Here is a 24100-nt window from a genome sequence, read left to right as displayed (position 1 = left end):
AATTCATGTAATCCTTATAGAGTCCGGGTATGATTTCTCTTATGGTGGGTCTAATTGGACTTGGGTCCAGACCCGGTACAATAATCTCAAATCAGGTTTGGGTCTGGTTTCACCTGGGTCTGAACCAAACCCTACCCGTTGTCATCCTTAATTAATCATTTGCTTGAATTCTAGCTGCACAATGTGAATAAATGTAATATTCTCATGGCATCACATGGACGTAATATATGCATCATATCCATGAAAAGGGGGCACATTTAGAGATACCATCAAGGACATCCTGAACAGAAAATGGGTTTTCATGATCTAATTCCAGCTTCATCTCCAAGGCTCTTTGGATGCAAGGTTGAAGTTTTGATATCTACATATTCTTGGATAAATTGTAGCACAAACTACTTAATCTTTTACTAGTATCCAACATGAAAAACATTGATGGCACTGTCCATCGCATCTTAAATAACCACTCGGCAGCTGAAGCCCAAATCATGCCAAAACTTATTCTCCCACAAACATTTTCAACATTAGTTGTAGCCCACTCTATTTATCATCCCAAAGAAAAGGGAGAAATAGCCCCAAAGGATCATAATATTCTGTCTTCCAAGGAAAAACCAAAACAAACATCACCTACTTGTCCATCAACTGCTCTCAGAAATTCATGGTCTTCTGAATTTGTGGCCATTGCTCTAAAATCATGACAAAAGGAAAGGCTAAGAAACAAGTAATCCAATATAATAAGAAAAAAGGTGTTCCTTCAGAGAGAACACCGTAGAAATTGAGAAGAAAGCCTCAACAAGAAACCACAATATGAATAAAACTCTTAAAAAGGGAGTAATCTCACACCTAACGACCAAGAAAGTCAGAGAAAACAAAGCATTCAAGAGCGAGATTGCACCTACGCCTGTCAGGGAGATGCCTCCTTCAGAGAGAGAGAGAGAGAGAGAGAGATGGTGCAGCCGAAGGGGTGCCACTGCCCAGGGCATTGAAGGAGATGAGCTTGTCAATTGCCGGAGATTTGTATTCTATGGCTCAAGGGTATGCTGATCATTTCATTGATCAATTAACCATGATCAACATTTGACCATGGTTAATTCAATGAATTTGTCCTAATGGTGAAAAAGGAAAGGGTGATTTTGGTAATAAGAATAAGGCAGGGGTAATTTTGAGAATAGCCTATAGGGTAGAGATGATTTGGAACAAGAAAAAACTAAAATAGGGCTTTTACAGCAAATACTTCATAATAGTGAAGGAACGCAACCATGTCTGTCCGAAAACAAAAACAAACACCCTTCCTAGAAACCACAACAGAGGAAAATTTCTCTGTTTACAAAATCCCCCAGCACTATGCTATTTTTAAGAAGGCAGTCATATATATATATATATATATATATATATATATATATATATATATATATATATATATATATTTGATCAAAACCCATAGATATGATCTATAAGCATTATTTAGCAGTAAACAAGTTTTGGAACATGTGATTATTGTTGGACATTTTGGGATAATGTTAGTGGGCTGTAGATATCAAGAGACCATATTCACGTAACAACCCCTATCTTCTAATGTAAAAGGAGGGGTTTGGGCTGTACCTATGAAAATCCCTTTAGGTTTAGGGTTATACTCACCATCGACCTAAGACATGGGCTTATCATGGGCGTCGATAGGCTAAGGAGAACACCAAACATCTGCATGTCGCTTCATGGCATCTATAGGTAGGCATTGACATTTCGATTCTGTTTTTGTGAATACGCCAACATTGGGTTATGGGCCCACACATCACGCATTCCGTTGCGCATGTGGGTGTGTCAGAAGCATTTGGTTTTAACTCATCGATGTCAGCGTATTCGACTCTACTCTGTGTCATTGGCGGGTTGCAGGGTCGGGACCGATCGATGTACACTACAAAAACATGGTTTCCCTATTTCTACAGTTTTTTCGATTCAGCCCTGACTCACCCGCAGAGGGAGACCATCAGCCGTGTGGGGGTCACCATCGTCGACGACATTTAGGTCAGTCATCGGTGCCAGTAACTGCAAGTAAACCAGAGGCCCTTCAGTTTCTCTTTATGAAACCGAAGGCATTCGAGTTTTAATAAAAACAAAAATTGAATGCAAGTTGGGGTTTCCACTATAGCAATGTACAATGGAACCCGACTATCAGGTGGCCGAACTGGTGGAGGAGCCCCTCTCAACGCCGACGCCGATGGTGATGTCACACTGGCGATACACAATCACCATGGGGTGGCTTTCGCCGACAGATTCACCGGTGTCGAGGGGGGGGGGGGCATTTACGACATCCGGAGAGTCGTTCCCTTGCAACTGCCAATGGATGGGGGTGGAAAACATTGATTGATCGCCATTCACCGATGCCGATGGCCATTGCAGTCTTGACGACCTTCTATAAAAAAAGGGGTGTTTGAAACGGTTACATGCCTGTGGCTTTTTGTCAGAGAGGTGAGGGGCCGAAGGTAGCCGCCATCCTCTCCAGAATCATTGGCTGACGAAAGCCTTCACAATTTTTCGTAGGTTGCACCACCATCGCCAGACCACCGAGTTGGCCGAAATCCCAAAATCCTTGTTGGATAAGTTTTCTTTCAAAGGGGTTTCAATCATGGACAGTCACTGGGGAGCCGACGATGGCTTTAGTCATCGTGCGTCGCCATTTTGTCGACGATTTTGCTGCACCTGAGAGAAAGATGAGAGGGCATCTGCCCTTTTGGTTTTTGAGAAACTGAGTCGATTTCTTAGAAACCGAAAAACCCTTTTTCTTAAGTTCATTTTGGTAACCTAGGCCGAACTAAGTATTCTGACCCGGTGTCGGACCTGATCCAGACCCATTTTGGGTGGATCGGGTCTGCCGGTATACCAAGTCTGTCTTGACCTAGGATCGGACCCAAACCCATAAGGGTTCTGGGTCTGATTCAGAAAGCTCGAATGTTGTTTGAATCGGGTCTGACCTGGGTCTAGTTTAGATCGGGTCTGACCCAGATCCTATTTAGATCAGGTCAGACCCGAATCCTATTTGGATTGGGTCCAACCCGGATCTTGTTTTGACCGAGTTTGACCCAGATCCTATTTAGACAGGATATGATCCATAACAGAGTCCAGACACTATTCAAACCTAAACTAGATCAATAACCGTTACAGTCTTTTCTAGGATCGGTTTAGAGTCATTTTTGACCAATTCTTTCAGTTTTTCATCAGTTTCGAGATGTAGAGACCCTATTTTCATGAATCTATGAAAATACAAGGATTTTCTCATTCAGTTATAAGGTTTTATGAGCTTTTGTTCATGTTTTGCACTAATTCATTTGGTTCAGAACTGGTTTAGAACCTTAGATGACCGGTTCAAAGCCGTTTCAAACCGGTTTGAGATATTTTCAGACCGGTTTCAACTTGAGGACCCCGACTTTTACTCATATGAGCTTGCTTTTGTTATTTTTCATGCTTTATAAGTGTTCATTGTTAAGAAAACATGACTTATGCATATTAATTTATGTGTTTTATATTAGTTAAGTTATGCATAATATTTTTAAGCATGAATTATGACTAAATTCATGATATTTCATCATCAAAATTAGTTTATGCATATACGTTGAAGCATGAACTTATATTTTGATGATATAATATATACTTTATCATGAATATACATGCATTAACATGTGTGCATGGGCATGCTCCATAATATGAATATTTTTTTGATAAAAGATCTTGATTGACCGAATCATGCAATCACTAAAGTGGTCTGAGTAGTGTTGATTGAGAATTTTTTGGACCATATTAAGATTTGTTATTATAATTGTGTGTGACTTTATGAAACAACGATTCTACCCAAAGGTAGGTTATTGTGTTTCAAATTCACACATGGTGTTATAGTAGATGTGTATTGCAGCCCATGAAGTATGTTTGTACCCAAAGGTACAGTGCTGAATTGTCTCTGATTACATAATCTGCTAGTTTCACCAATTGAAGTCAATTCTTTATGAATTGAAGAGACGTAACAACTATAAGTATTATCATTTGCACCAAAGTAGAACGATAATGACTCAATTATACTTGTCTCAGAAAATGTAATTAATAAAGGGTCTCACTTTTACCTTTTCATCACGAGTCTCTAAGCAATAATAAAGTGTTTATCTTTCGCTCCTTGTTGTATCAGGTTCTTTCCATATCGACGGTTCTAGTAATATACTCCTTTTAGACGGATCTAATTTTTTAGACTAAAAAAATAGTGTTGTTCACTCTAGGTTATATGGATCTTGACTTGGCCCTTAGAACTGACGAACCTCCCACTCTTACAGAGCAGAGCACAGTCGAACAAAAGGCTGCCTTTGAGAAGTGGGATCGCTCAAATAGACTTAGCCTATTGCTTTTGCAATCTCAAGTGGCTAAGAATATTTGAGGCATCATTCCTCATTGTAGGATAGTGAAAGAATTTTTGGGAGCCATTGAGGCTCAATTTGTCAGTTCTAATAAGGCAAGGGCTAGTGCGCTCATGTCTAAATTAGTATCTATGAAATATATTGGCGACAATCATATCCGACATCACATTTTGAAAATGAGGAATATTGCATCTCAATTGAATGACATGAAGTTTGTCATTTCCAATTATTTCTTGGTCCATCTGATTTTAACTTTGTTGCCTACTAAATATGGATCATTCAAAATCTCCTACAACATACATAACAATGAGTGGTCTTTTAATGACCTATTGTCCAAGTGTATTGAAGAAGATGAGAGACTGAAGGGTGAGAGGGTTCCAAGTGCACATATGCCCTTTCATAAGGAAAAACAAAGGTTGGGGCTAAAGAAAAATTATTTCAAAAGGAAGAACAACAAGAAGGCCCTTGAGAAGAGTTTTAAATCTCAAGTGCAAGCCAAATATCAGGTAGAAGACTTTTCTATAAAATGTTTCTTCTGTAAGAAGAAGAGACATAAGAAGATGGACTACTTGTAGCATAAAAAATGGCTAAAAAATAAAGGTAATAAGTCATTCATTTTTCATGAGTGCAATTTGAGTTATGTTCCATTACATAGTTGGTGGATTGATTCTGGTGCCATGGTGCACATTGTCAACTCTTTGCAGGTATTTCTAAACAAATGAGAACCAACGAAGCATGAAAGAAGCATCTTCTCAGAAAATAAGATGTGTTCGCATGTCAATAACATTGAGACCTACAGAGTAGTATTGGAATCGAGATTTATTTTGGATTTGATTGATACATTTTATATTATATCCTATAGTCGGAACCTGATTTCAATTTTGAAACTTGATAAGTTTGGTTTTAGTTTTAAATTTGAAAACTTCAAGCTTGTTATTATCAAAAAAATTATTAATTTAGGTTCTGCATATGTGTGCAATGGTTTATATTGGTTAAAAACTGAAGTCCAAATTCAAAAATCTCATTTTGTTGAGAACACATTGATTGGCAATAAACGTGGTCGAAAGAAAGATCAATCCTACTTGCTTTGGCATCAAAGGTTAGGTCATATCTCGAAAGAGAATCCAAAGACTTATGAAAGAAGGAATCGTTTGATCCCTTAATTTCATAGATATAGAGGCATGCGTTGACTATATAAAGGCTAAGTAGTCTAATACATATAATAAAGATGCCAAACACAACAATGAAAAGTTGGAGATAGTGCATACGGATGTTTGTGGTCCTTTTTCACCATGTTATATAGGTAAAAAATATTGTCATCTTTATAGACGATTACTCACGGTATATATTTCTCAACTTATTATTTGAAAAATCAGAAGTCTTTCAGGTTTTTAAGGACTTCAAGAAAGAAGTAGAGAAACAAACTGGTAAAGTTATTAAGGTTGTCAGATCCGATAGATGTGGCAAATATTATAGTTGTTTCACTGAGATGAGACAAAAGGAAAGGCCATTAGCGTAATCTCTAAAAGAAGAAGGCATTGTACCTGAGTATATCATGACTGATAGTGCTTACCATAATGGTGTAGCTGAAAAAAGAAATTGTATGATAAAAGAAATGGTTTGAGCGATGTTGAATCACTCAAACCTTTCCTTGACCTTATGGGGTGAAACTCTTAGAACAACAATGCATATTTTGAATAAGGTTCCTACCAAGGTTGTTCAGAAGACTTACAAGTTATGGACAAGTAGAAAACCTTCTTTGTCATATATACGCATATAAGGATGTCCAGCTTAAGCTAAATTGTATAACCCATATATAAAAGCCTTTGATCATAGGCCGACTAGTAGATTTTTTATTGGTTATTGAGGAAGGTCAAAGGGCTTTAGGTTTTATTGTCCATCTCATACACCACAGATAGTGGAAATAAATAAAGTGAGATTTGTTGAAAATGGTTTTATTGAGATAGATGCATCTCAAAATATTGATTTTGAGAAAAATACAAGATTCAGGTTTCATACCTGCTAAGAATAAAGACCTAGTTTTTTCTATCATTGTCCCTTTGGATAATGTCAGGAAAAGTCCGGTCAATGAACATCAATTCCAAATAGAGCTAGTTGTTGATGAGGATATATAACAACAATAGGATACATAAGTTTATTTTGAACCACCTGAAGCACTTATATAGAGGTTTACGAGGACTAGGAAATTCGCTATCCATGTAGACTATGTGGTGTATTTGCAAGAGTCTAATAATTTTATAGATATTGATGATGATCCATTTACCTTTGCAGAAGCCATTGAAAGTGAAAAATCAACACATTTGATCAATGCCATGAAAGAAGAGCTTGACTCTATGGTAAAGAACCAAGTGTGAGATCTTGTACCTTGACCTGATGAAGTTAGACCTGTTGGTCGTAAGTGGGTTTATAAGACCAAAACAGACTCTAAAGGTCAAAAAGAGAGGTAAAAGACTAGGCTTGTTGCAAAAGGTTTCACACAGATAGAGGACATTGATTATAAAGAGGTTTTTTCTCCTGTCTCAACTAAGGAATTGTTGAGGATAATCATGACCCTCATAACTCATTTTGATTAAGAGCTACATCAAATGGATGTGAAAACTACCTTCTTAAATGGAGATCTGGAAGATGAGGTATACATGCAACAACCTCCTGGTTTCAGTGTAGATTACTCAAATCATGTAGTTTGTAAATTGAAAAAGTTAATTTATGGACTTAAGCAGGCCTCCCGTCATTGGTGTAAAAAGTTTAATAAAGTAATTATGAACTTTGGATTCACTAAAAATAATGTTGATCAGTGTATTTATAATTAAGACTAGTGGAAATAAGTTATTAATTTTGGTTTTATATGTTGATGATATTTTTCTTGCAACTAATGATTTGAGTCTACTGCATAAAACAAAAAAAAAATTCTCTCATTTCGATATGAAGGACATGGGTGAGGCCACATATGTCCTTAGAATCGAGATTTGTCCCTTAGCCTCTCTTAAAAATCCTATATCCTAAAGGTTCTTAAAAAATATGGAATGGAGAATTGTTCTCTTGGTTCAACACCTATAGTAAAAAAAGATAAATTCAGCTTAAAAAATTGTCCTCAAGATGATAATGAAAAGACTCAGATGACAATTATCTCATATGCTTCAGCAGTTGGGAGTTTACAGTACGCGCAGACTTGCACATGACCTGATATAGCATTTGTTGTGGGAATGCTTAATAGATATCAGTCAAATCTAGGCATTAGATACTGGAAGGCAATGAAGAAGATCATGCGTTATTTACAAGGAACGAAGGACTACATGTTGACTTACAGAAAAGTTGACCACCTAGAGGTCATTGGATACTCTGATGCGGACTTAGGAGGATGTCTCGACAATAGAAAATTCACTACTGGATACATCTTCCTATTAGCAGGTGGTGATGTCTCATGGAGAAATGAAAAGCAGTCTACAACTGCTGCTCATACCATGGATGCAAAATTTATTACTCTGTATGAGACTTCATCTTAGGCTATTTAGATAAAAAACTTTATTATGGGTCTTGGTATTGTGGACTCTATTAAGAGACTACTAAAGATCTTTTATGATAATGAAGCAGCCATGTCTTTTTCAAATAACAACAAGAGCTCAACATCGTGTTGACACATGGAGTTAAAATATTTTGTTGTTAAAAAAATGACTGAGAATCATTTGATATGTATTAATACAATTGTGATGAAGAAAATGAATGCAAATCTCCTTACTAAAAGACTAGCACCGAGATTGTATTCCCAACATGTAAATGGGATGGGTCTTTTTTATTCCTTCTGATGTATGACAATACATTATATGTGATCACATTTATGAAAATGAATTGATTCTCTATGACTTTGTGTATTGTTGATTTTGCATAAAGGATCTCTCATATGGTTAGAGAGAATAATAGAATAACAATATTAATAAGATTATGTATTACTGATTTTGCATAAAGTATCTCTCATATGGTTAGAAAGAATAGCAGAATAACAATATTAAAGGACCAATAGAATGGGTTAGAGACCAACTTATTCATAATGGTAATCTTAACATGCTAAAGCATTGAAAATGAATTATATTGTAGTACATGGAAATATGACATTTCATAAAAAGGTGTTCATCTTCATGACTCATATGATTCATTCTTGTGATACAGGATAGTATATGAACCCACATGAAGAATTGAATCGAGATAACAGTATAAACCTCAATTTAGTGCACTTTTAGTGTTAATGGGTTAAGTGAAAGAATGTTGGACATTTTGGGTCTAGGTCCAACCCATCAATTGATACGGTTTAACACTGTTAGTGGGCTGTTTATTGGGGAGTTATAGGAGTTAGTGGGTGGAGGTTATGTGAATGTGGAGAGACCACATTCACGTAACCACTCCTATCTCCTATTATAAAAAGAGGGGTTTGGGTTGTACGTATGATGAGGGCCATTAGTCACACACCCCTATTGCCCATATTCTGGAAATCCCTTTGGGTTCAGGGTCCTGCTCATCATCGACCTAAGGCCTCAGCCCATCGTGGGCATCAATAGGCTGAGGAGAACGTCGAGCACCCGCATGATGCTTCATGGCATCTACAGGTACACATTGACATTTCGATTCTGTTTTTGTGAATACACCAACAATTATAGCATAAATGTATGTTTTTTAAGAACTTTCAAAACCAACTGCTTGCAATGTATCAAAATTTTATGACATGATTCCTATCAAATAAACTGTGTTGAGTACATAAGGTTTAATTGAGAAGATACAAGCTACAACCAGGATTTCTAGTATGTGAGAGTAGGTACTCTTAGAGCATGGTAACATTACTCTCTCTCTCTCTCTCTCTCTCTCTCTCTCTCTATATATATATATATATATATATATATATAGAGAGAGAGAGAGAGAGAGAGAGAGAAGGTAGGCCAGTCAAAGAATCAAAGCGGATGCCAGAGAGTAGTAGGAGGTCGTATTTGATAATTACCATCTTCCTTATGAAGGCAGTCGAATCATGGAATTGGAATTGGGATTTGCTATGCAGTGCCTCAAAACCCTTTTTTCCACGCTTCCAAATAGTATAATGCATTCAGAGTCTGTATCTCTTAGATAGGTATTGCATTTTTTTTCAAGGTTGTTGATGCCCTAAATGGATGGCATTTAGAGTTCGCAAGATTATGGTATTTTGGATGTCATTCATTACATGGATGAACGATCTCAGTATAGCCTCTGACAGCTGACCTGATACGCACTCAATGAAAATCTGGTATATTTGGGTAAATCATCGCCACTGGATGGAAGCAACCTTTGAATGAACTGTTTGAAATTTGAATATAATCAAGGAAGAACCAATTTCCATTTCTCTCGAGGGAGCCAAATGTACACCCATTCCTCCAGCACCAAATTCTCCATATCACTAATGACAACATCGATCCAAGATAGATATGAATATTGTCAAAATTTCTCTTCCCCCACCTGATCAACTCATTCTCCATCGATTGAGAAGGCATTGCACTTACCGAACCATAGTACGCTATATAGGCCTAATTGTTGGACAATTGAAAAACAAGTGATTATGATTTTTTGAGTCATTATCTGTGACACTCCGATACAGGGCCTCTCAAGTCTGGATTCGTAGGTATTACTTTACAGAGAAAAGAGTTCAAAGTGAGCATGGCGAAATCTTGACATAATTTTTTTTTCCAAAATAAAACATCATTTTCCACAATAAAAGCCCTCACATGCTACATTATTCACATATATATATATATATATATATATATATATATATATATATGAGTTCAATAAAATAAAAACATAAATTACATGAAAGTCCAGTCTCCATCTAGCCGCTTAAAAACATATGTTGAAGTCGCGACTATGTCAACTTATCTTTGAAAGACCTCTTGAAACTTACAATTATAATTATTAAAGGGGGGGGGGGTGAGTCTACAACTCAGTAAAAAATATTTATAAGCAACTTAAACTTTGACTTACAATTGTAGTGGGTTCTAAGCCCTTAATCTTAGTTTAATTTTTTATCATATAACACAAATATTTGTCTCTTTTAACCCTCATTAACCTTCTTAAAACTCAAAAGTTAACACTTACTCAATGTTAACTATTTCTCTAGAATGACTATACTGGTAATAACTTATTATGGGCGTAGCAATCTATGTAGAATACTCCAATTCTATGGTGTTGGCCACATTATGAACCATTCTTTGTGATATCATAAGAGTCATGAAGCACTGTAGTGTAAGAGGACTCACTGGTAGCTAACTAGAGAGTCAGAATAGAGAGTTATACTTACTTCTTAAGGTTTGTGGTTCATGCTATATCATGGTTTGCCTAAAGTCCCAATTGTTGTGTGAAACATAATCCCTAAGATGCATTAAGTAACTCATTGCTTTCCCCACATGAACTACCTCAAATTCATTATTTTCTATATAACTTAACTAAGCTTCTCAAGTTGTTCCTAGGGTTCTGATATTCACCAAAAGGTCTAAGCATGTAGAAGATGTAGTGCCACTACATTAATAATTACTACTGGCTCAGGCTTATGGTGACTCTCACTTATGGTGGCTCTCACTCTAACGGCCACCAGGTAACCATTTTCATCTGTCGCCACTTCCAAAATTTATGGGGTTAAGTCTAGCATGCTAAGATGACTTAAACTTTCAATGACCTAACTGAAAGAAAGGACTCGAAGAATTTTGCTCAAATAATTAGTTTTGTTCTCATGCATGTAGTTTTAAATTCATGATATGCACTTTTGTCTAACATACAATATCTCTATAACATGCAAATCATATTGATAACTTATAAATACATGAAATCATTCTTAGCATTACAACAAACTAATATGCATTTATTTTATCTCTCATGTAGTATTAAATATATTTCTAGAATGCAATTATATCAAATACAAGATATAACTATGCTCTCAAACATACATGATTTTATGTAAGCTAACTCGTACAAGTAACAAATAGATTATATATTATTAACTAAACATGCTTATAATATCTCTTACCTTGAATGCAAGCACTGAACTCTCACCTATAGTCAAGTCTCTCAGTATTAGGATCTGTTCAGTATATAAAGACTCACTTAATTGCTAAATAGATATTTCTTATATTTTTGTAAAATTATCAAACTACCCTTCTAAAAAATGATCTATCCATACTCATTTTTCTATGTTGTCTATTTAGTCATGATAATAGGATAGACATATTTCTCTCTACATCTCGAATCCATTGCACCTAACTTTACGTGATTCCGATTTTAGAGTGAAGGGTTATCCCCATTTTACCGAAGTATGTAGAACAAGGGCAAAATTATCATTTTACCTCTCAAACAGGTCTGGATCCTTCAAATCTAAACCTCTCACTGAACCTAACCCAAAACCAACCTGGTATAGGTTTAATCCAAACTGAACCTTTCTAGTTTAGTTCCTGATTCTCCAACTCGGATCCAAATCTAAATCTACTCTATTGTGGATCCCAAACTGAATAGAGATTCAAGTTTTGTTTTGTATATTGGATCTAGATTCGGTATGACTGATCTGGACCCGATTCATAACGGTTTGGTAGCACATAAAATCCTACCCAACCCAATTTGGGTTTAGGTCCCAACAGAACCCAAACTTGATCCATTCCGGTTTGGTCATATCCAATCCAAACACAATCCATTCTAAGTTTGGTCCAACTAGATCCAAACCTGATAACTAGTATGGTAGAAAATCGAGACTCATAGACCAAGACAAAGTTGGTCTCCGTATATATATATATATATATATATATATATATATATATATATATATATATATATATATATATATATATATATATATATATATATATTATTACATAAAATTATACCTAGTTTGAAACTCACCCAGATCGAGTTGGTATGGGTGTGGACTCACCTGACTTGATCTGGGTTGTACCCAAACCGGGATCTAGGCTGACTCAGTTTGGTCAAACCCGGACTGAGTTGGTCTAAAGACCCATAAACCAAGACAGAGTCATGCTTTGTCACATTTGATTTGTTGACCAAACTCGGTTTGGGTTACACCCAGAACGAGTCGGTCTATTTAGCTAATCAAGACAGAGAGCTCGACTCTTTGTCTCATCTCTTTACTATGACCAGACACGGTCTGGGTGAACCTAGACTGAGTCAGTCTGCTAGCAGGCCGAGATAGTGAGCCGAATGCTTTGTCTTGCCTCTCTCATGACCAACTCGGTCCGGTGATCCTAGACTGAGTCGGTCTCGTTTACATACCGAGACAAAGAGCTTTCGCTCTCTATCTTGCTTCCTTCTGGCCTCACTTTGTTTGGGCCAATCTCAGACTGAACCAACTTGCTCTTGTCTCACTCTTTATCTGACCTGACTCGATCTGGAAATACCCAAACCAAGTCAGTCTAGAATGTGGCTGAGACAGAGAGCAAACACTCTCTATCGTGCCACAATCTGACTCGACATGATCTCAAAAAATCCAAATCGAGATGGTCGGTGACATAGGCCGAGACAAAGACTCTGACTCTCTGTCTTGCCTTGTATAGGTGACTTGGGTTGAGACAAATAGACAAAGTTTTTTGTCTCACTCGACAGTGACCAGACTCAGTCTGGGAAACCCAAACTGAGTCAGTCTGCAAACAAAAGTTGTCTCTTCCTCTTTTTGGCCCGGCTCAATAAGGGTGTGCCCAAACCAAGTTGGGGCTTGATTGGAGCTATGATAGAGAGCCTAAGGGCTATCTCCCTTGCCATCATCACGACCAAACTCAGACTGGGATTGTCGATCCCTTCTCTCTCCAATGGTGTTGGTAACCCTTGCAGTTGCCGACCCTTTCTTCATAAAGACTGGTGCCGACAACCACCATGGTGGTCAGTGCCATCTTTTTCCATCACTTAAACAAAAAGGAAAGCATAAAGGGAAGAGAGGCTTACCTATTGGCAGTTTGTCCTTGGCCGGATCGCGCTCGGTCTTTTGTGATCTCCTTCTCTCCTCTCTATCTCTCTCTCGATACCTGTTTGGAAATGAGGAGAATGAGAGAGCTCGTGGGCTCTCTTGTAGAGCCCACGAGAAGGTGGGGGGTCACCTCCCCACTTCACTCATTAAATGTGAGGAACCATTCATTGTAACTCCCCCATGCTCCCACTACCTATCATCATGGGAGAGTGGAGGCTCGTTATGGTGGTTTTACACTACCACATGGTACCCAGACGTTAGGAAAAGTGAATTACAAGTTCTACAGATGATCCTGTGTTTAGTAGACTCTCAAAGATAGAAAAATGCAGTGCTAAGGCAGCCCAAGTCCAATATTTTTCTGCAAGAAAACGTTCACTCAACGAAGGGTAAGTTTGGAAGCGAGAACTCTCATAGAAAAAGAAAGTTTTGCCTATGAGAGTTTTTGATATGAGAAGTTTTTCAAAAGAAATTTTTTCGCTTGTTTGTATAGCATGAGAAAAACATAGTGGAAAATTGTAAAAAAATGAAAGAGGACGAATAGAGTGGTGGTGGTGAGATGTGAGATGGGTGGTAGGGAGTGTAAAAATAAATTCTCTTTGGTTGAAAACATTCCACCACCCCCTCTTATGGAGGAATGTTTCTTATAAAAAAGTGTACTTTTTAGAAAAACTCTCTCAACGAAAAAATTTATATCGTTTGAAAAGGTCCAAAATTTAGTACAAATTTTTTATTTTATTTTGCCTCACTTTTCCTGCATGTTTCTTGCTTCCAAACGTGCCAGAAGTGTAACAGATTTTCATATGAAAAACCTTCATGATTCTCATGGGAAATCATAAGCCCTAGGTGGAGCCTATCATTTTTCAGCAAATGTGCATTTTCGGCCGAATAAAAGTGGGTCCGGTAAAACAAAGGCGATTAAGCTCGAATTGTCATAAAGGCGATTCAAAAAGCATCAATTCAACTTGTATTTTTAATATTTTTTAAGGTTAGTTTTTTTAACAATTTTTTAATTTTTAATTTTTGTTAGTGACACATGTCATCTCATACTGAAAAAGTACCAATTCATAAATAGATTGAATTCAAGGGTTTTTTGAGAAACCGATTCTGAACTGATTTTAACAATATTGGTCCTGATTTTGTTTGATTGGTAGACAATGTTGGACAAGAACATCTTTTGTTTTGTTCAGTTCTATCCTCACCTAGCCCTTCTTGTCTAGAATTTGCATCAACCATGTTAAAACATTACTGCCCATGTGTCTAGCATTTTATTCATCTTCCTAGACTGTGTCAGATAATTAACATGCATTCACTCAATAAATTGCAAAAAATAAAGCTTAAAATACGAAACTCCTAAAATCAAAAGCATATTCGCAAAAAAAAAAATGGATTTAGCATAATTCATAAAATAAATTACAAAAATAAGAATTAAAATACAAAACTCTTAAATCTAAAGCATATTCAGAAAAAAAACTAGATTTAGCATCATTCACTCAATAAATTATAAAAAAAAAGATTAAATTACAAAACTCCTAAAATTTTAAGCATGTAAAAAAATCAGATTTAGCATAATTCACTCAATAAATTAAAAAAATATAGATTAAAATACACCACCCTTAAAATCTAAAGTATATTAAAAAAAAAAGATTTAGCATGTATTGACTCAATAAATTACAAAAATAAAGATTAAAATACAAAACCCCAAACATTTAAGTATAGTTAAAAAAAATTGGATTTAACAAACATTCACTCAATAAATTACAAAAACAAGAATTAAAATACAAAACCCTTTAAATCTAAGCATACTTTAAAAAAATCGGATTCAACAAGCATTCACTCAATAAATTGCTAATTAAGTCTAAAAATCAAAATCCCTAAAATCTAAGCATACAAAATAAAATCATAATCCTAAAACAAAATATGAAAAACTAAAATCAAAGTAAAAAAAACCTAAAAATCATAATCCTAAACTCTAACTGTCCGAAGGAGAGAGAGAGAGAGAGAGAGAGAGAGAGAGAGAGCACTTTGATGTGGAATGTGGGTGTGCTAGAGATGAGGACATCGGATGTGGTCATGACTCTGTAAAGAGCACGCCAAAGTGTTGGGAGAGAGGAAGACGGAAGAAGCAATAGTGGGGAGGTAGGGGTGGAGGGAAGGGGTGAGGTGTCGGTTGGGTAACTTTTTTTTATTTTTTAAGTTTTGAGGGGTGTCCAGCGCCGTTCGGACAGCCCTGCTTTAAGGGCAGTGCTGGAACGGGGCTAGACACGCCCACCCGTGCGTCTTACATTTTGCGTGGGTCCAACGCCTTGCGGGGACGCTTAACACTGTCGTCCCCCAATCAAACGCTCCCTAAAGGGTGGCAGCACACGAGCTATGTTAAAGGACATGTCATTTTTGTCATGTGGTTTCTGGCGGCGTGTACTGCACGTGGCACATTGACATGATCACGCTAGGTACAAAACATTATTTTAATATTTTTATTATTATTTTAATAAAATATACTTTAATTATAAAGATATTAAAATTAATTTTTTATTAATTAAAATTTTAAAAAAATCCGTATTTGTTTTTTTCTTTATTTTAGAACACGTGTCACACGTCAGGTCGTACACGTATCTTTGCGACGTAGCCACACGCACTTGGTAGCGCTCACTCAACTAACATTCCCAGGCCTTCTTCCCTCCTCTCCTTTTTTGATGTTTGAATCTGTTAACAAGAAAAGTATAAGGTTTTCACTCTCTCAAGGGACCCTTCCTCTCCTTTTCTATCAATTCAACAGCGCCATCTCTCTCTCTCTCTCTCTCTCTCTCTCTCTCTCTCTATATCATTGTAAAGGGCAATAATGCCTCAACGCTCAAGGAAGAGGAAAAATGATAGGAAGAGAAGGGGACCAGGTTTGCATGTGGCCGTTCCAACTAACATTCCAGGTATCTCCTTCCTCCCCACTTCTCCTTTTCTCACCATTTGGGCCTTTTGCCCATATCCATTGTTTGATCTTCTCTTCCTCTTTTGATCTGTTTTACTGTTTCTTGTTGTCTTGGAAGAAGTTGGTGGTGATGAGATAGAAGGGGAAAGGGAAAATGGTGCTAGGGTTCATGATCATGGTGATGAAGATGATGCCTCTCCAAGGTCATGGAATGTCAAGCAAACAAATCATGATGGCTCAAACTCAATAACAGAGAACCACCCACGTCTTCCTCCCGGCGATTCGATCTGCAACACGGCGTCGACTGCGGAAGTTTTGGAGATGGATGACAGGGGTGAGGGGAATGGAGGATCGGAAGCGGCCGTTGTGGTTGCTGCGCGGGAATTCGAGGAGAAAAACGATGGATCCTTGGAAGGGGCTGATCTGTTGGAGGCTGGGGAAAGAAATGCCGAATTTGTGGAGCCATTGAAGGATAATGATAAACAGAATGTGTGTAAGAGTAGTTCTAGTGATGATGGGAGCTCGGATAGTGATGGTGTTAAGGAAATGCAGAAGCCGGGAACTAATTCGGATGTTCCAGAGGTTGGGGAATTGGGGAGTGCAGTTAGAACCGAAGTTCTTGAGGTTGAAGCTCGAATTGAGAGTTCTGAAAATGTTGTTGAATCTGGAATAGGTGGAGACATGGCAAATGTCGCTAGTCCGGCTCTTTCTAGTTTGGCTGAATTTGTGAAAGAGGAAATTGCAGAGAGGATTGATAATTCTGGTCTTGTAAACTTGGTTGAATCAATAAAAGAGGAAACCACAGAGAGTATTGATGTTTCTAGTCTTGTAAACTTGGTTGAATCAACAAGAGAGGAAACCACAGTGGTGGCTGTGCCATTTCCTTCTTCTGTGGAGGTTCATCAGGAAGTTGAGCACCAGGTGGTGATTGTTGATACTGCAGACAAACCAATTGGTGAGCCCTCTAAAGATAATGAGAAATCAGAAATCACAGCAACAGAGGTTTGTCTTCAACTACATTGAGGAGCATTTCCCCCTCGTGTTAATCGATATTGTTTGGTCCTTTGGTAGAATTCAAAAGCAGATAACATGTTTGCTTGGTGCTTGCAGAGAATTTTACCACCACCAATCGAGCGACGGGCTTCCTGGGGGAATTGTTGTGGTTTAATGGATGTTTTCATTCGCTCAAACAGATAAAAACAAGGTGAAATGAGTTATGGAATGTTTATGTCTGTTACTGATGAAGTCAAAGATTGTTTTTTATGTTGAATGGCCTGCATCACCAACATAAACTTTATTTATCTTATATGTTGCTTCCAACGATGAGTATTTCCTTTTTCTTTTTAATTGTTGATTCAGTTACTCAGCTAACTCCGCCTGTGTAGTTATACAGTGCCGGTCCCAAGCCCGGATAAAGGAGGAGGGTTGCGGTAGGCCTGTGACAGCCAGCATAAAAACTTTGTCATATCCTATGAAAATGAACCAATATGAGAATTTCGTTGGGGCGTTCCCTACTGAGCGACGCGCTGTACTCTCTAGGCCCGGAGGCAATGATAAATGTGCAAGGGTTGCTAGGTCGTCGCCCAGAAGCGACGCGTCACACCGGCGCCCGGGTGTGGTGTCAAATAGGCAAGGGTTCCCTCACTTTGTTGGACGGGTGGGGGTAAAGAAGTTAGTCCAAGACCATAAAATTAGGTTAGCCACTTGGAACATAGGGTCTTTAACTGGTAAGTTGGTAGAGTTAGTAGATGTTATGTGTAGGAGAAAGATTGATATTTTATGTCTTCAAGAGACCAAATGGGTAGGTGAGAAAGCTAAAGTGATAGAACCTTGGGGATATAAGATTTGGTATACAGGAATAAATAGGAATAGGAATGGAGTAGGGATTGTTATGAGTCGTCAGTTTATAGATAATGTAGTTGAAGTCCGTAGGAAGGGTGATAGAATTTTACTTATTAAATTAGTATTAGGTACGGATATTATTAATATTATTAGTGTTTATGCACCTCAAGTAGGTTTAGATGATTCCATTAAGCATCAATTTTGGGAAGATTTAGATGGAGTAGTACAAGAGACATCTTATGGAGAAAAGCTTTTCATCGGCGGTGACCTTAATGGACATGTAGGCATTAGTAGGGATGGATTTGAGAATATCCATGGAGGCTATGGTATAGGAGAAAGAAATGAAAGTGGAGAAAGGATTTTAGATTTTTGTTTGTCCTATGATATGATCTTAGCAAACACTTGGTTTAGGAAGAGGGAGTCTCACCTAGTAACATTTAAAAGTGGGGTTAATACGAGTCAGATAGATTTTTTCTTACTTAGAAAGAGAGATAGGGGTTGTTGCATCGATTGTAAGGTTATACCAGGAGAAAGTGTAGCTACACAACATAGAGTCTTAATTTTAGATCTTAGAATTAGACAATGCCGCAAAAGGGATAGACATAGGATAGATCCTAGAATTAAGTGGTGGGCACTGAAAGGAGCTAAACAAGGAATGTTTGTAGAGCAGGTAGTTAAGGAAGTTGATTGGTGTCTCGAGGAGGATTCAGAATCAATGTGGAATAAGATAGCGGGTGGTATGAGAAAAGTAGCTAAGGAGGTATTGGGTGAGTCTAAAGGCGGTGCACCACTAGGTAAGGATACATCATGGTGGAACGAGGATGTCAAATTAGCTATTAAGGTTAAAAGAGAGTGTTATAGAAATCTAAGTAAGAGTCGTGATAATGAGAATTTGGAGAAGTATATGATAGCAAAGAAGGAAGCTAAAAAAGTTGTTCGAAACGCGAGGGCTAAGGTATATAAGGAGGTTTATGACAAGTTGGATACCAAAGAAGGCGAGAAGGATATTTATAGGCTTGCAAAGATGAGAGATAGGAAATCGAAGGATTTGGGTATGGTTAGATGTATCAAAGATGAAACGCAAAGGGTTTTAGTCAAATATGAGGAGATTAAGGAGAGATGGAAAGATTATTTTGATAAGCTATTTAATGATAGTCATGCTCAAGATCTTGGAGACTTCTCCATTCCTTTTCATGAGATAAATCGTGACTTCATGCGCAAGATTCAAAAGAAAGAAATTGCAGAGGCTTTGAAGAAAATGAAATCAAGAAGGGCAGTTGGCCCAGATGGTATACCTATCGAGGCTTGGAAATGCTTGGGAGAGAAAGGTTTAGAATGGTTGACAAATCTTTTTAACTTGATTTGGCGAACAAATAAGATGCCTAATGAGTGGAGGAAGAGTACTTTGGTGCCTTTATATAAGAATAAGGGTGATATACAAGATTGCACAAACTATCGTGGTATAAAACTCATGAGTCATACTATGAAACTTTGGGAGAGGGTGATTGAGTCTAGGTTGAGGAAGGTTGTCATGATATCGGAGAATCAATTTGGTTTTATGCCTGGAAGATCAACTATGGAAGCTATACATCTTCTTAGACAACTTATTGAAAGATATAGAGAGAGGAACAAAGATTTGCATATGGTTTTTATTGATTTAGAGAAGGCATACGATAGAGTACCTAGGGACGTTCTCTGGTGGACAATGATGAAGAAAGGTGTTTCTCTCAAGTACATTAGTATAATTAAAGATATGTATGAAGGAGTAGTAACCAATGTCCGCACTTGTGGAGGGGTGACAACCAATTTCCCGATAACGGTTGGGTTACATCAAGGATCTGCTTTAAGCCCTTTCCTATTTGCGATAGTGATGGATGAGCTTACGAGATCAATTCAAGAAAATGTACCGTGGTGTATGTTGTTTGCTGATGATATTGTTTTGATTGATGAGTCTAGAGCTGGGGTTAATGCTAAGTTAGAATTATGGAGACAGACATTGGAAGCTAGAGGTTTTAAGTTGAGTAAGAGTAAGACTGAATATATGGAATGTCGGTTTAGTAAGCAACGAAGTAGTGATGGGAGTGTAGTGAAGCTTGGTGAGCAAGATATACCGGTGAATGATTATTTCAAATATTTGGGATCCATCATTCAAAAGTATGGAGAAATTGATGGAGATGTAAATCATAGGATAAAGGTTGGGTGGATGAAATGGAAAAGTGCTACTGGAGTGTTGTGCGATCGTAGAATGCCATTGCGGTTGAAGGGAAAGTTTTATAGGACGACTATTAGACCCGCTTTACTATATGGTACGGAATGTTGGGCTGCCAAGAGACATCATATTCAAAAAATGAGTGTAGCTGAGATGCGGATGCTTAGATGGATGTGTGGAAATACAATAAAAGATAAGATTCGGAACGAAGAGATACGTAAGAAGGTAGGTGTTGCACCCATTGAAAATAAGATGCGAGAGAATCGTTTACGGTGGTTTGGACATATTCGGCGAAGGCCTAATGATGCTCCAGTTAGAAGGTTGGAGAAATGGGAAAATATATTAGTTAAAAGAGGTCGGGGTAGGCCTAGGAAGACTTGGATGGAGATGATAGGAAAGGATATGAATGCTTTGAACCTCACCGAGGACATGGCGTTGGATAGAAATGATTGGAGGAAAAGGATTCATGTGGAAGACCCAAAATGAATTTCTTTTTTGGTTCATATCGCTGACCCCAATTGTTTTGGGATGAAGGCGTAGTTGTTGTTGTTGTTGTTGTTGTTGTATTCAGTTACTCAGCTAGTTGTTTTCTTCATCTGTGTTGATTCCTGCTATGGCATTTTCATTGTGGATTTAGGAAAGCATACAACTTATACCAAAAAAGCAGCTAATACCATTTTATATTGGGGATTAAATGATTGGTTGTCCTGATAATAGTGTCTTGTAGGTGTATGCTTTTGTCACTGTAATGAAAACACACACACACACAATTTAGTTCTAGAAAATCCATGCTAATATCTGATAAGATTAGGAGGAATGGAAGACAGTGAAGAATAGAATGATTTTGAAAAAGAGGTGACTGAATTACAGAGGCTAACTGCTTTGAAGTCCTGACCATGGAGACTATGGAGGTCAATCATTCTTTGTCGATGGAGAGTGTTCAAGCGGAGACAAGGAGCTACACCCAATTGAGAGGATCTACCAGAATCTCATGTTGACATTGGTTCAGCTAATATGTGTTCATAGGAGCACAAGCTTGATGAAACTAGGATGGAGCTTTGTGTAATGGTTCTTTGATAGTGTTGATGCTTTTTGTAGAACAGTAAGAAAGGAGGAAGACTAGAAGTAGGGTTGAAAGAAGATACCTTGGCACTTAATGACCTCGTGTATAAGAGGTGGCATGCATAGATATTATGTAAGCCTAATTAGGGTTAACCAGTGTGTCTTGATAGTCCTTTGGTGAGAACATCTGCAACTTGTTCACCTATTTGCAAATCCAGCCGTAATTTCTTTTGCCTCTACTTTTCACAGTAAAAATGATAGACCTTATAAATGTGTTTTGATGTGTTAGAAAAATCGGACACCTGTCAATGATAGCGTGCTCTTATTATGTCACTAAATTTACAGATCTTTCAACATGAAAACAAAACACTTTAAGTAAATTCTTTATCCACATAATTTCTAACATTGTTCTGGCCAAAACTCTATATTTTGTTTTTGCTTTCTGTGCTTGATCACAGAATAACCTGACATCCTGTAGAACTTTGATCTGCTACCCAAGCTGTATCGGCAAAGCTAAATAATGATTCATTGTTATTTCTTGTATCCCAAGTTTACATAAAGTAGTCTGACAGTCCTTTTCACATATTACATGATCCTTTCCTAATGCAGATTTTGAATGGGACCTTGACATGCCTAGGCACATTTGTACAACTCTTCTAGTCCTTGTCTTTTCTGTTTTTCATGGTGTACTAGTAAATGAAAATAGCTGAAATTGTTCTCTCAAATACCATGAAGCATAGTATGCGGCATAAACCAATAATTTATACAATGTGGTCCATTAGAAAGTTGCATGAATCAAACTCTCAAATGAGTTGGCACTCTTTGACTGTCACATAGGTATAGGTGCTAGTACATGGTGCGATAAGGGTATGACAGTTGCTTTTGAAAACAATGGTTGTGAGGGTATGTCTGAATTGTACATATTGTACACATACACATAATAAATATTGCATATTGGGCATTTTGAGGTACACACATTTCATAGGTTCTTGACTACAATCATATAATATAGTTATGTTTTGAATCTTTTGATTGTGTTATTCTTTGAGGATTATGACATGATAATGGTATCCTAAGATGACTTCTAAACTTTTAATGAAAATATGTTTGATGCAGTTAAATGGGGTGCATTTCACCATAATTTTCATGTCTGGTGCATGATACACAGCAGTTGTTTGCCATCTCTCTGTGTTACATAGTTTACAAGTGCCAATTGAATCTTTGTATACTTTTTATATAAAACATAAGATCTGCTATATGGTCCCTTTTCGTGAACTTGTACACTGCGTTTGGAGATGACTTTTTGGTTTTTAAAATTTACAAAATCGGTAAAAGTTACAACTTAGTAGGAGTTGGAAGTTAAAAGGACTATGATCTCTCTCTCTCTCTCTCTCTCTCTCTCTCTCTCTCTCTCTCTCTCTCTCTCTGTTATTCAGCCCCTTCCGGGCTGAACTTGAGAAGTTTACTTCACCCACGAAAATTGCAGTGGTGCTGCTACTAATATTCTACTTGAGCTCTCTCGCTTTTCATTCACAGCAAACCATGGAACACAGTATTCATGCTCTTGGGTTTACTGCTTGCAGCCTTTTTAGCATTTTTCAGCATGAGCTAGATACCCCCTTCATGCCCCTTTCTACATTATAACCCCCCCCCCCCCCAAAAAAAAAAAAAAAAAAACTTATATAAAGTCATGCTTTTATAGATTTGCATTTTTTTGAGAATAAATTTTCAAATTTGTTTGTTGGGCATGAATTTTTTTGTTGTTTAATGACTTCACATCCGCTCATGGCTCATGCTTCATCAATTAAGTTCTCAATGGAAAAGTTTATGCAGTAACGTAGACGTCTCCTGCTATCCTTGTTATGATGAGTTGTGCCCAAATAACGTCTAGAGGTTATTTTGAAATTTGTTGATTATGTTGTTTATGAGATGCATAATAAACTACTTTTGACATGTCTTCACTGTGAAAGTTTGCTCGTGTCCTGCTAATATCTAGTTTGCTTTTATGTTCTCATGGCAGTGTATTCTGTAAGTGTAGCTGAAAATTTTCAGGGATGACTTGAAAATCCTGCTTTGTTTGTCAAATCTGGTGACAATTGAATAAAACCAAGTTGGTCAGCTGTGTGGTCCTGAAGCTTGTTGGTGTTTCGCTGATTGTGATTAGGCTAAAGAAGTAAAGAGGCAATTCCCGTTTTGCTTGCATGTATAATAATTGTGGTCGGTACCATTTGAGGTGTTGATTAATCAAGTTGTTTCTTTTCAGTTAATAATTTTATCATGCTCTTTGGCAGGTATTTAGAGCATCTCAACCTTTCTCAAATGCATATTTCTGTTGTCATTTGTATATGAACTGTAGCCCTTGCAGCTTTGATTTTGTTGCCGTCATCGGTACCAATAGACCTATGGTGGTTTTTCTATGCACGGATATTTGACCGTCATGTATGCACATTTCAGATACAAGAAATGTCCTTCAACTGTTGTGTGCTCCTATGCAGTTTTGTACAATGTCTCCGTGTTTGGCCAGTCTTCAAGCCAAAGAGTAGGAACTTCCTGAGTTGGACTCTAACCTGTGTCAAAAGTTGCATTCACTTGGTTGACATTAGATCGAGTTCACGAAGTTCGAGCCCATTTCGGAACTCAGTTGTTTCAAGTAATACTTGAAAGAGTTCACCCATGGTGAG

At 37.5% G+C, this 24100-nt stretch overlaps 2 protein-coding genes across 2 annotated transcripts in view; one reads left to right on the top strand and one right to left on the bottom strand.

Annotated features, from left to right (window-relative positions):
• Positions 1–346: 346 nt before the first annotated feature.
• LOC149815780 (aspartic proteinase A1-like) overlaps positions 347–24100 on the bottom strand; it is a 48625-nt gene continuing 24871 nt past the window's right edge. Inside the window, exon 14 of the mRNA XM_089989561.1 lies at positions 347–681. The gene's annotated coding sequence lies outside the window, so the exon portion shown is untranslated. The remainder of the gene's footprint in view (positions 682–24100) is intronic.
• LOC149815781 (uncharacterized) lies at positions 16223–23880 on the top strand. The gene is made up of 4 exons (XM_089990630.1): positions 16223–16307; positions 16425–17308; positions 17417–17510; positions 23440–23880. Exons 1-3 carry the CDS (start codon positions 16223–16225, stop codon positions 17501–17503), a joined length of 1056 nt encoding a protein of 351 aa, XP_089846756.1. The 3' UTR covers positions 17504–17510; positions 23440–23880.

Source organism: Nuphar pumila, chromosome 15, assembly GCF_984573655.1.
Source record: "Nuphar pumila chromosome 15, dmNupPumi1.hap1.1, whole genome shotgun sequence".
Taxonomy (NCBI): domain Eukaryota; kingdom Viridiplantae; phylum Streptophyta; class Magnoliopsida; order Nymphaeales; family Nymphaeaceae; genus Nuphar; species Nuphar pumila.
This window is presented reverse-complemented; position numbering and strand designations above follow the sequence as displayed.

Bases quoted from the DNA above. Each gene is read 5' to 3' on its own strand.
- LOC149815781 (XM_089990630.1), top strand. From the start codon at position 16,223: ATGCCTCAACGCTCAAGGAAGAGGAAAAATGATAGGAAGAGAAGGGGA. The intron at 16,308-16,424 runs GTATCTCCTTCC...TTGTCTTGGAAG, and splicing joins CGTTCCAACTAACATTCCAG to AAGTTGGTGGTGATGAGATA. The intron at 17,309-17,416 runs GTTTGTCTTCAA...TGGTGCTTGCAG, and splicing joins CAGAAATCACAGCAACAGAG to AGAATTTTACCACCACCAAT.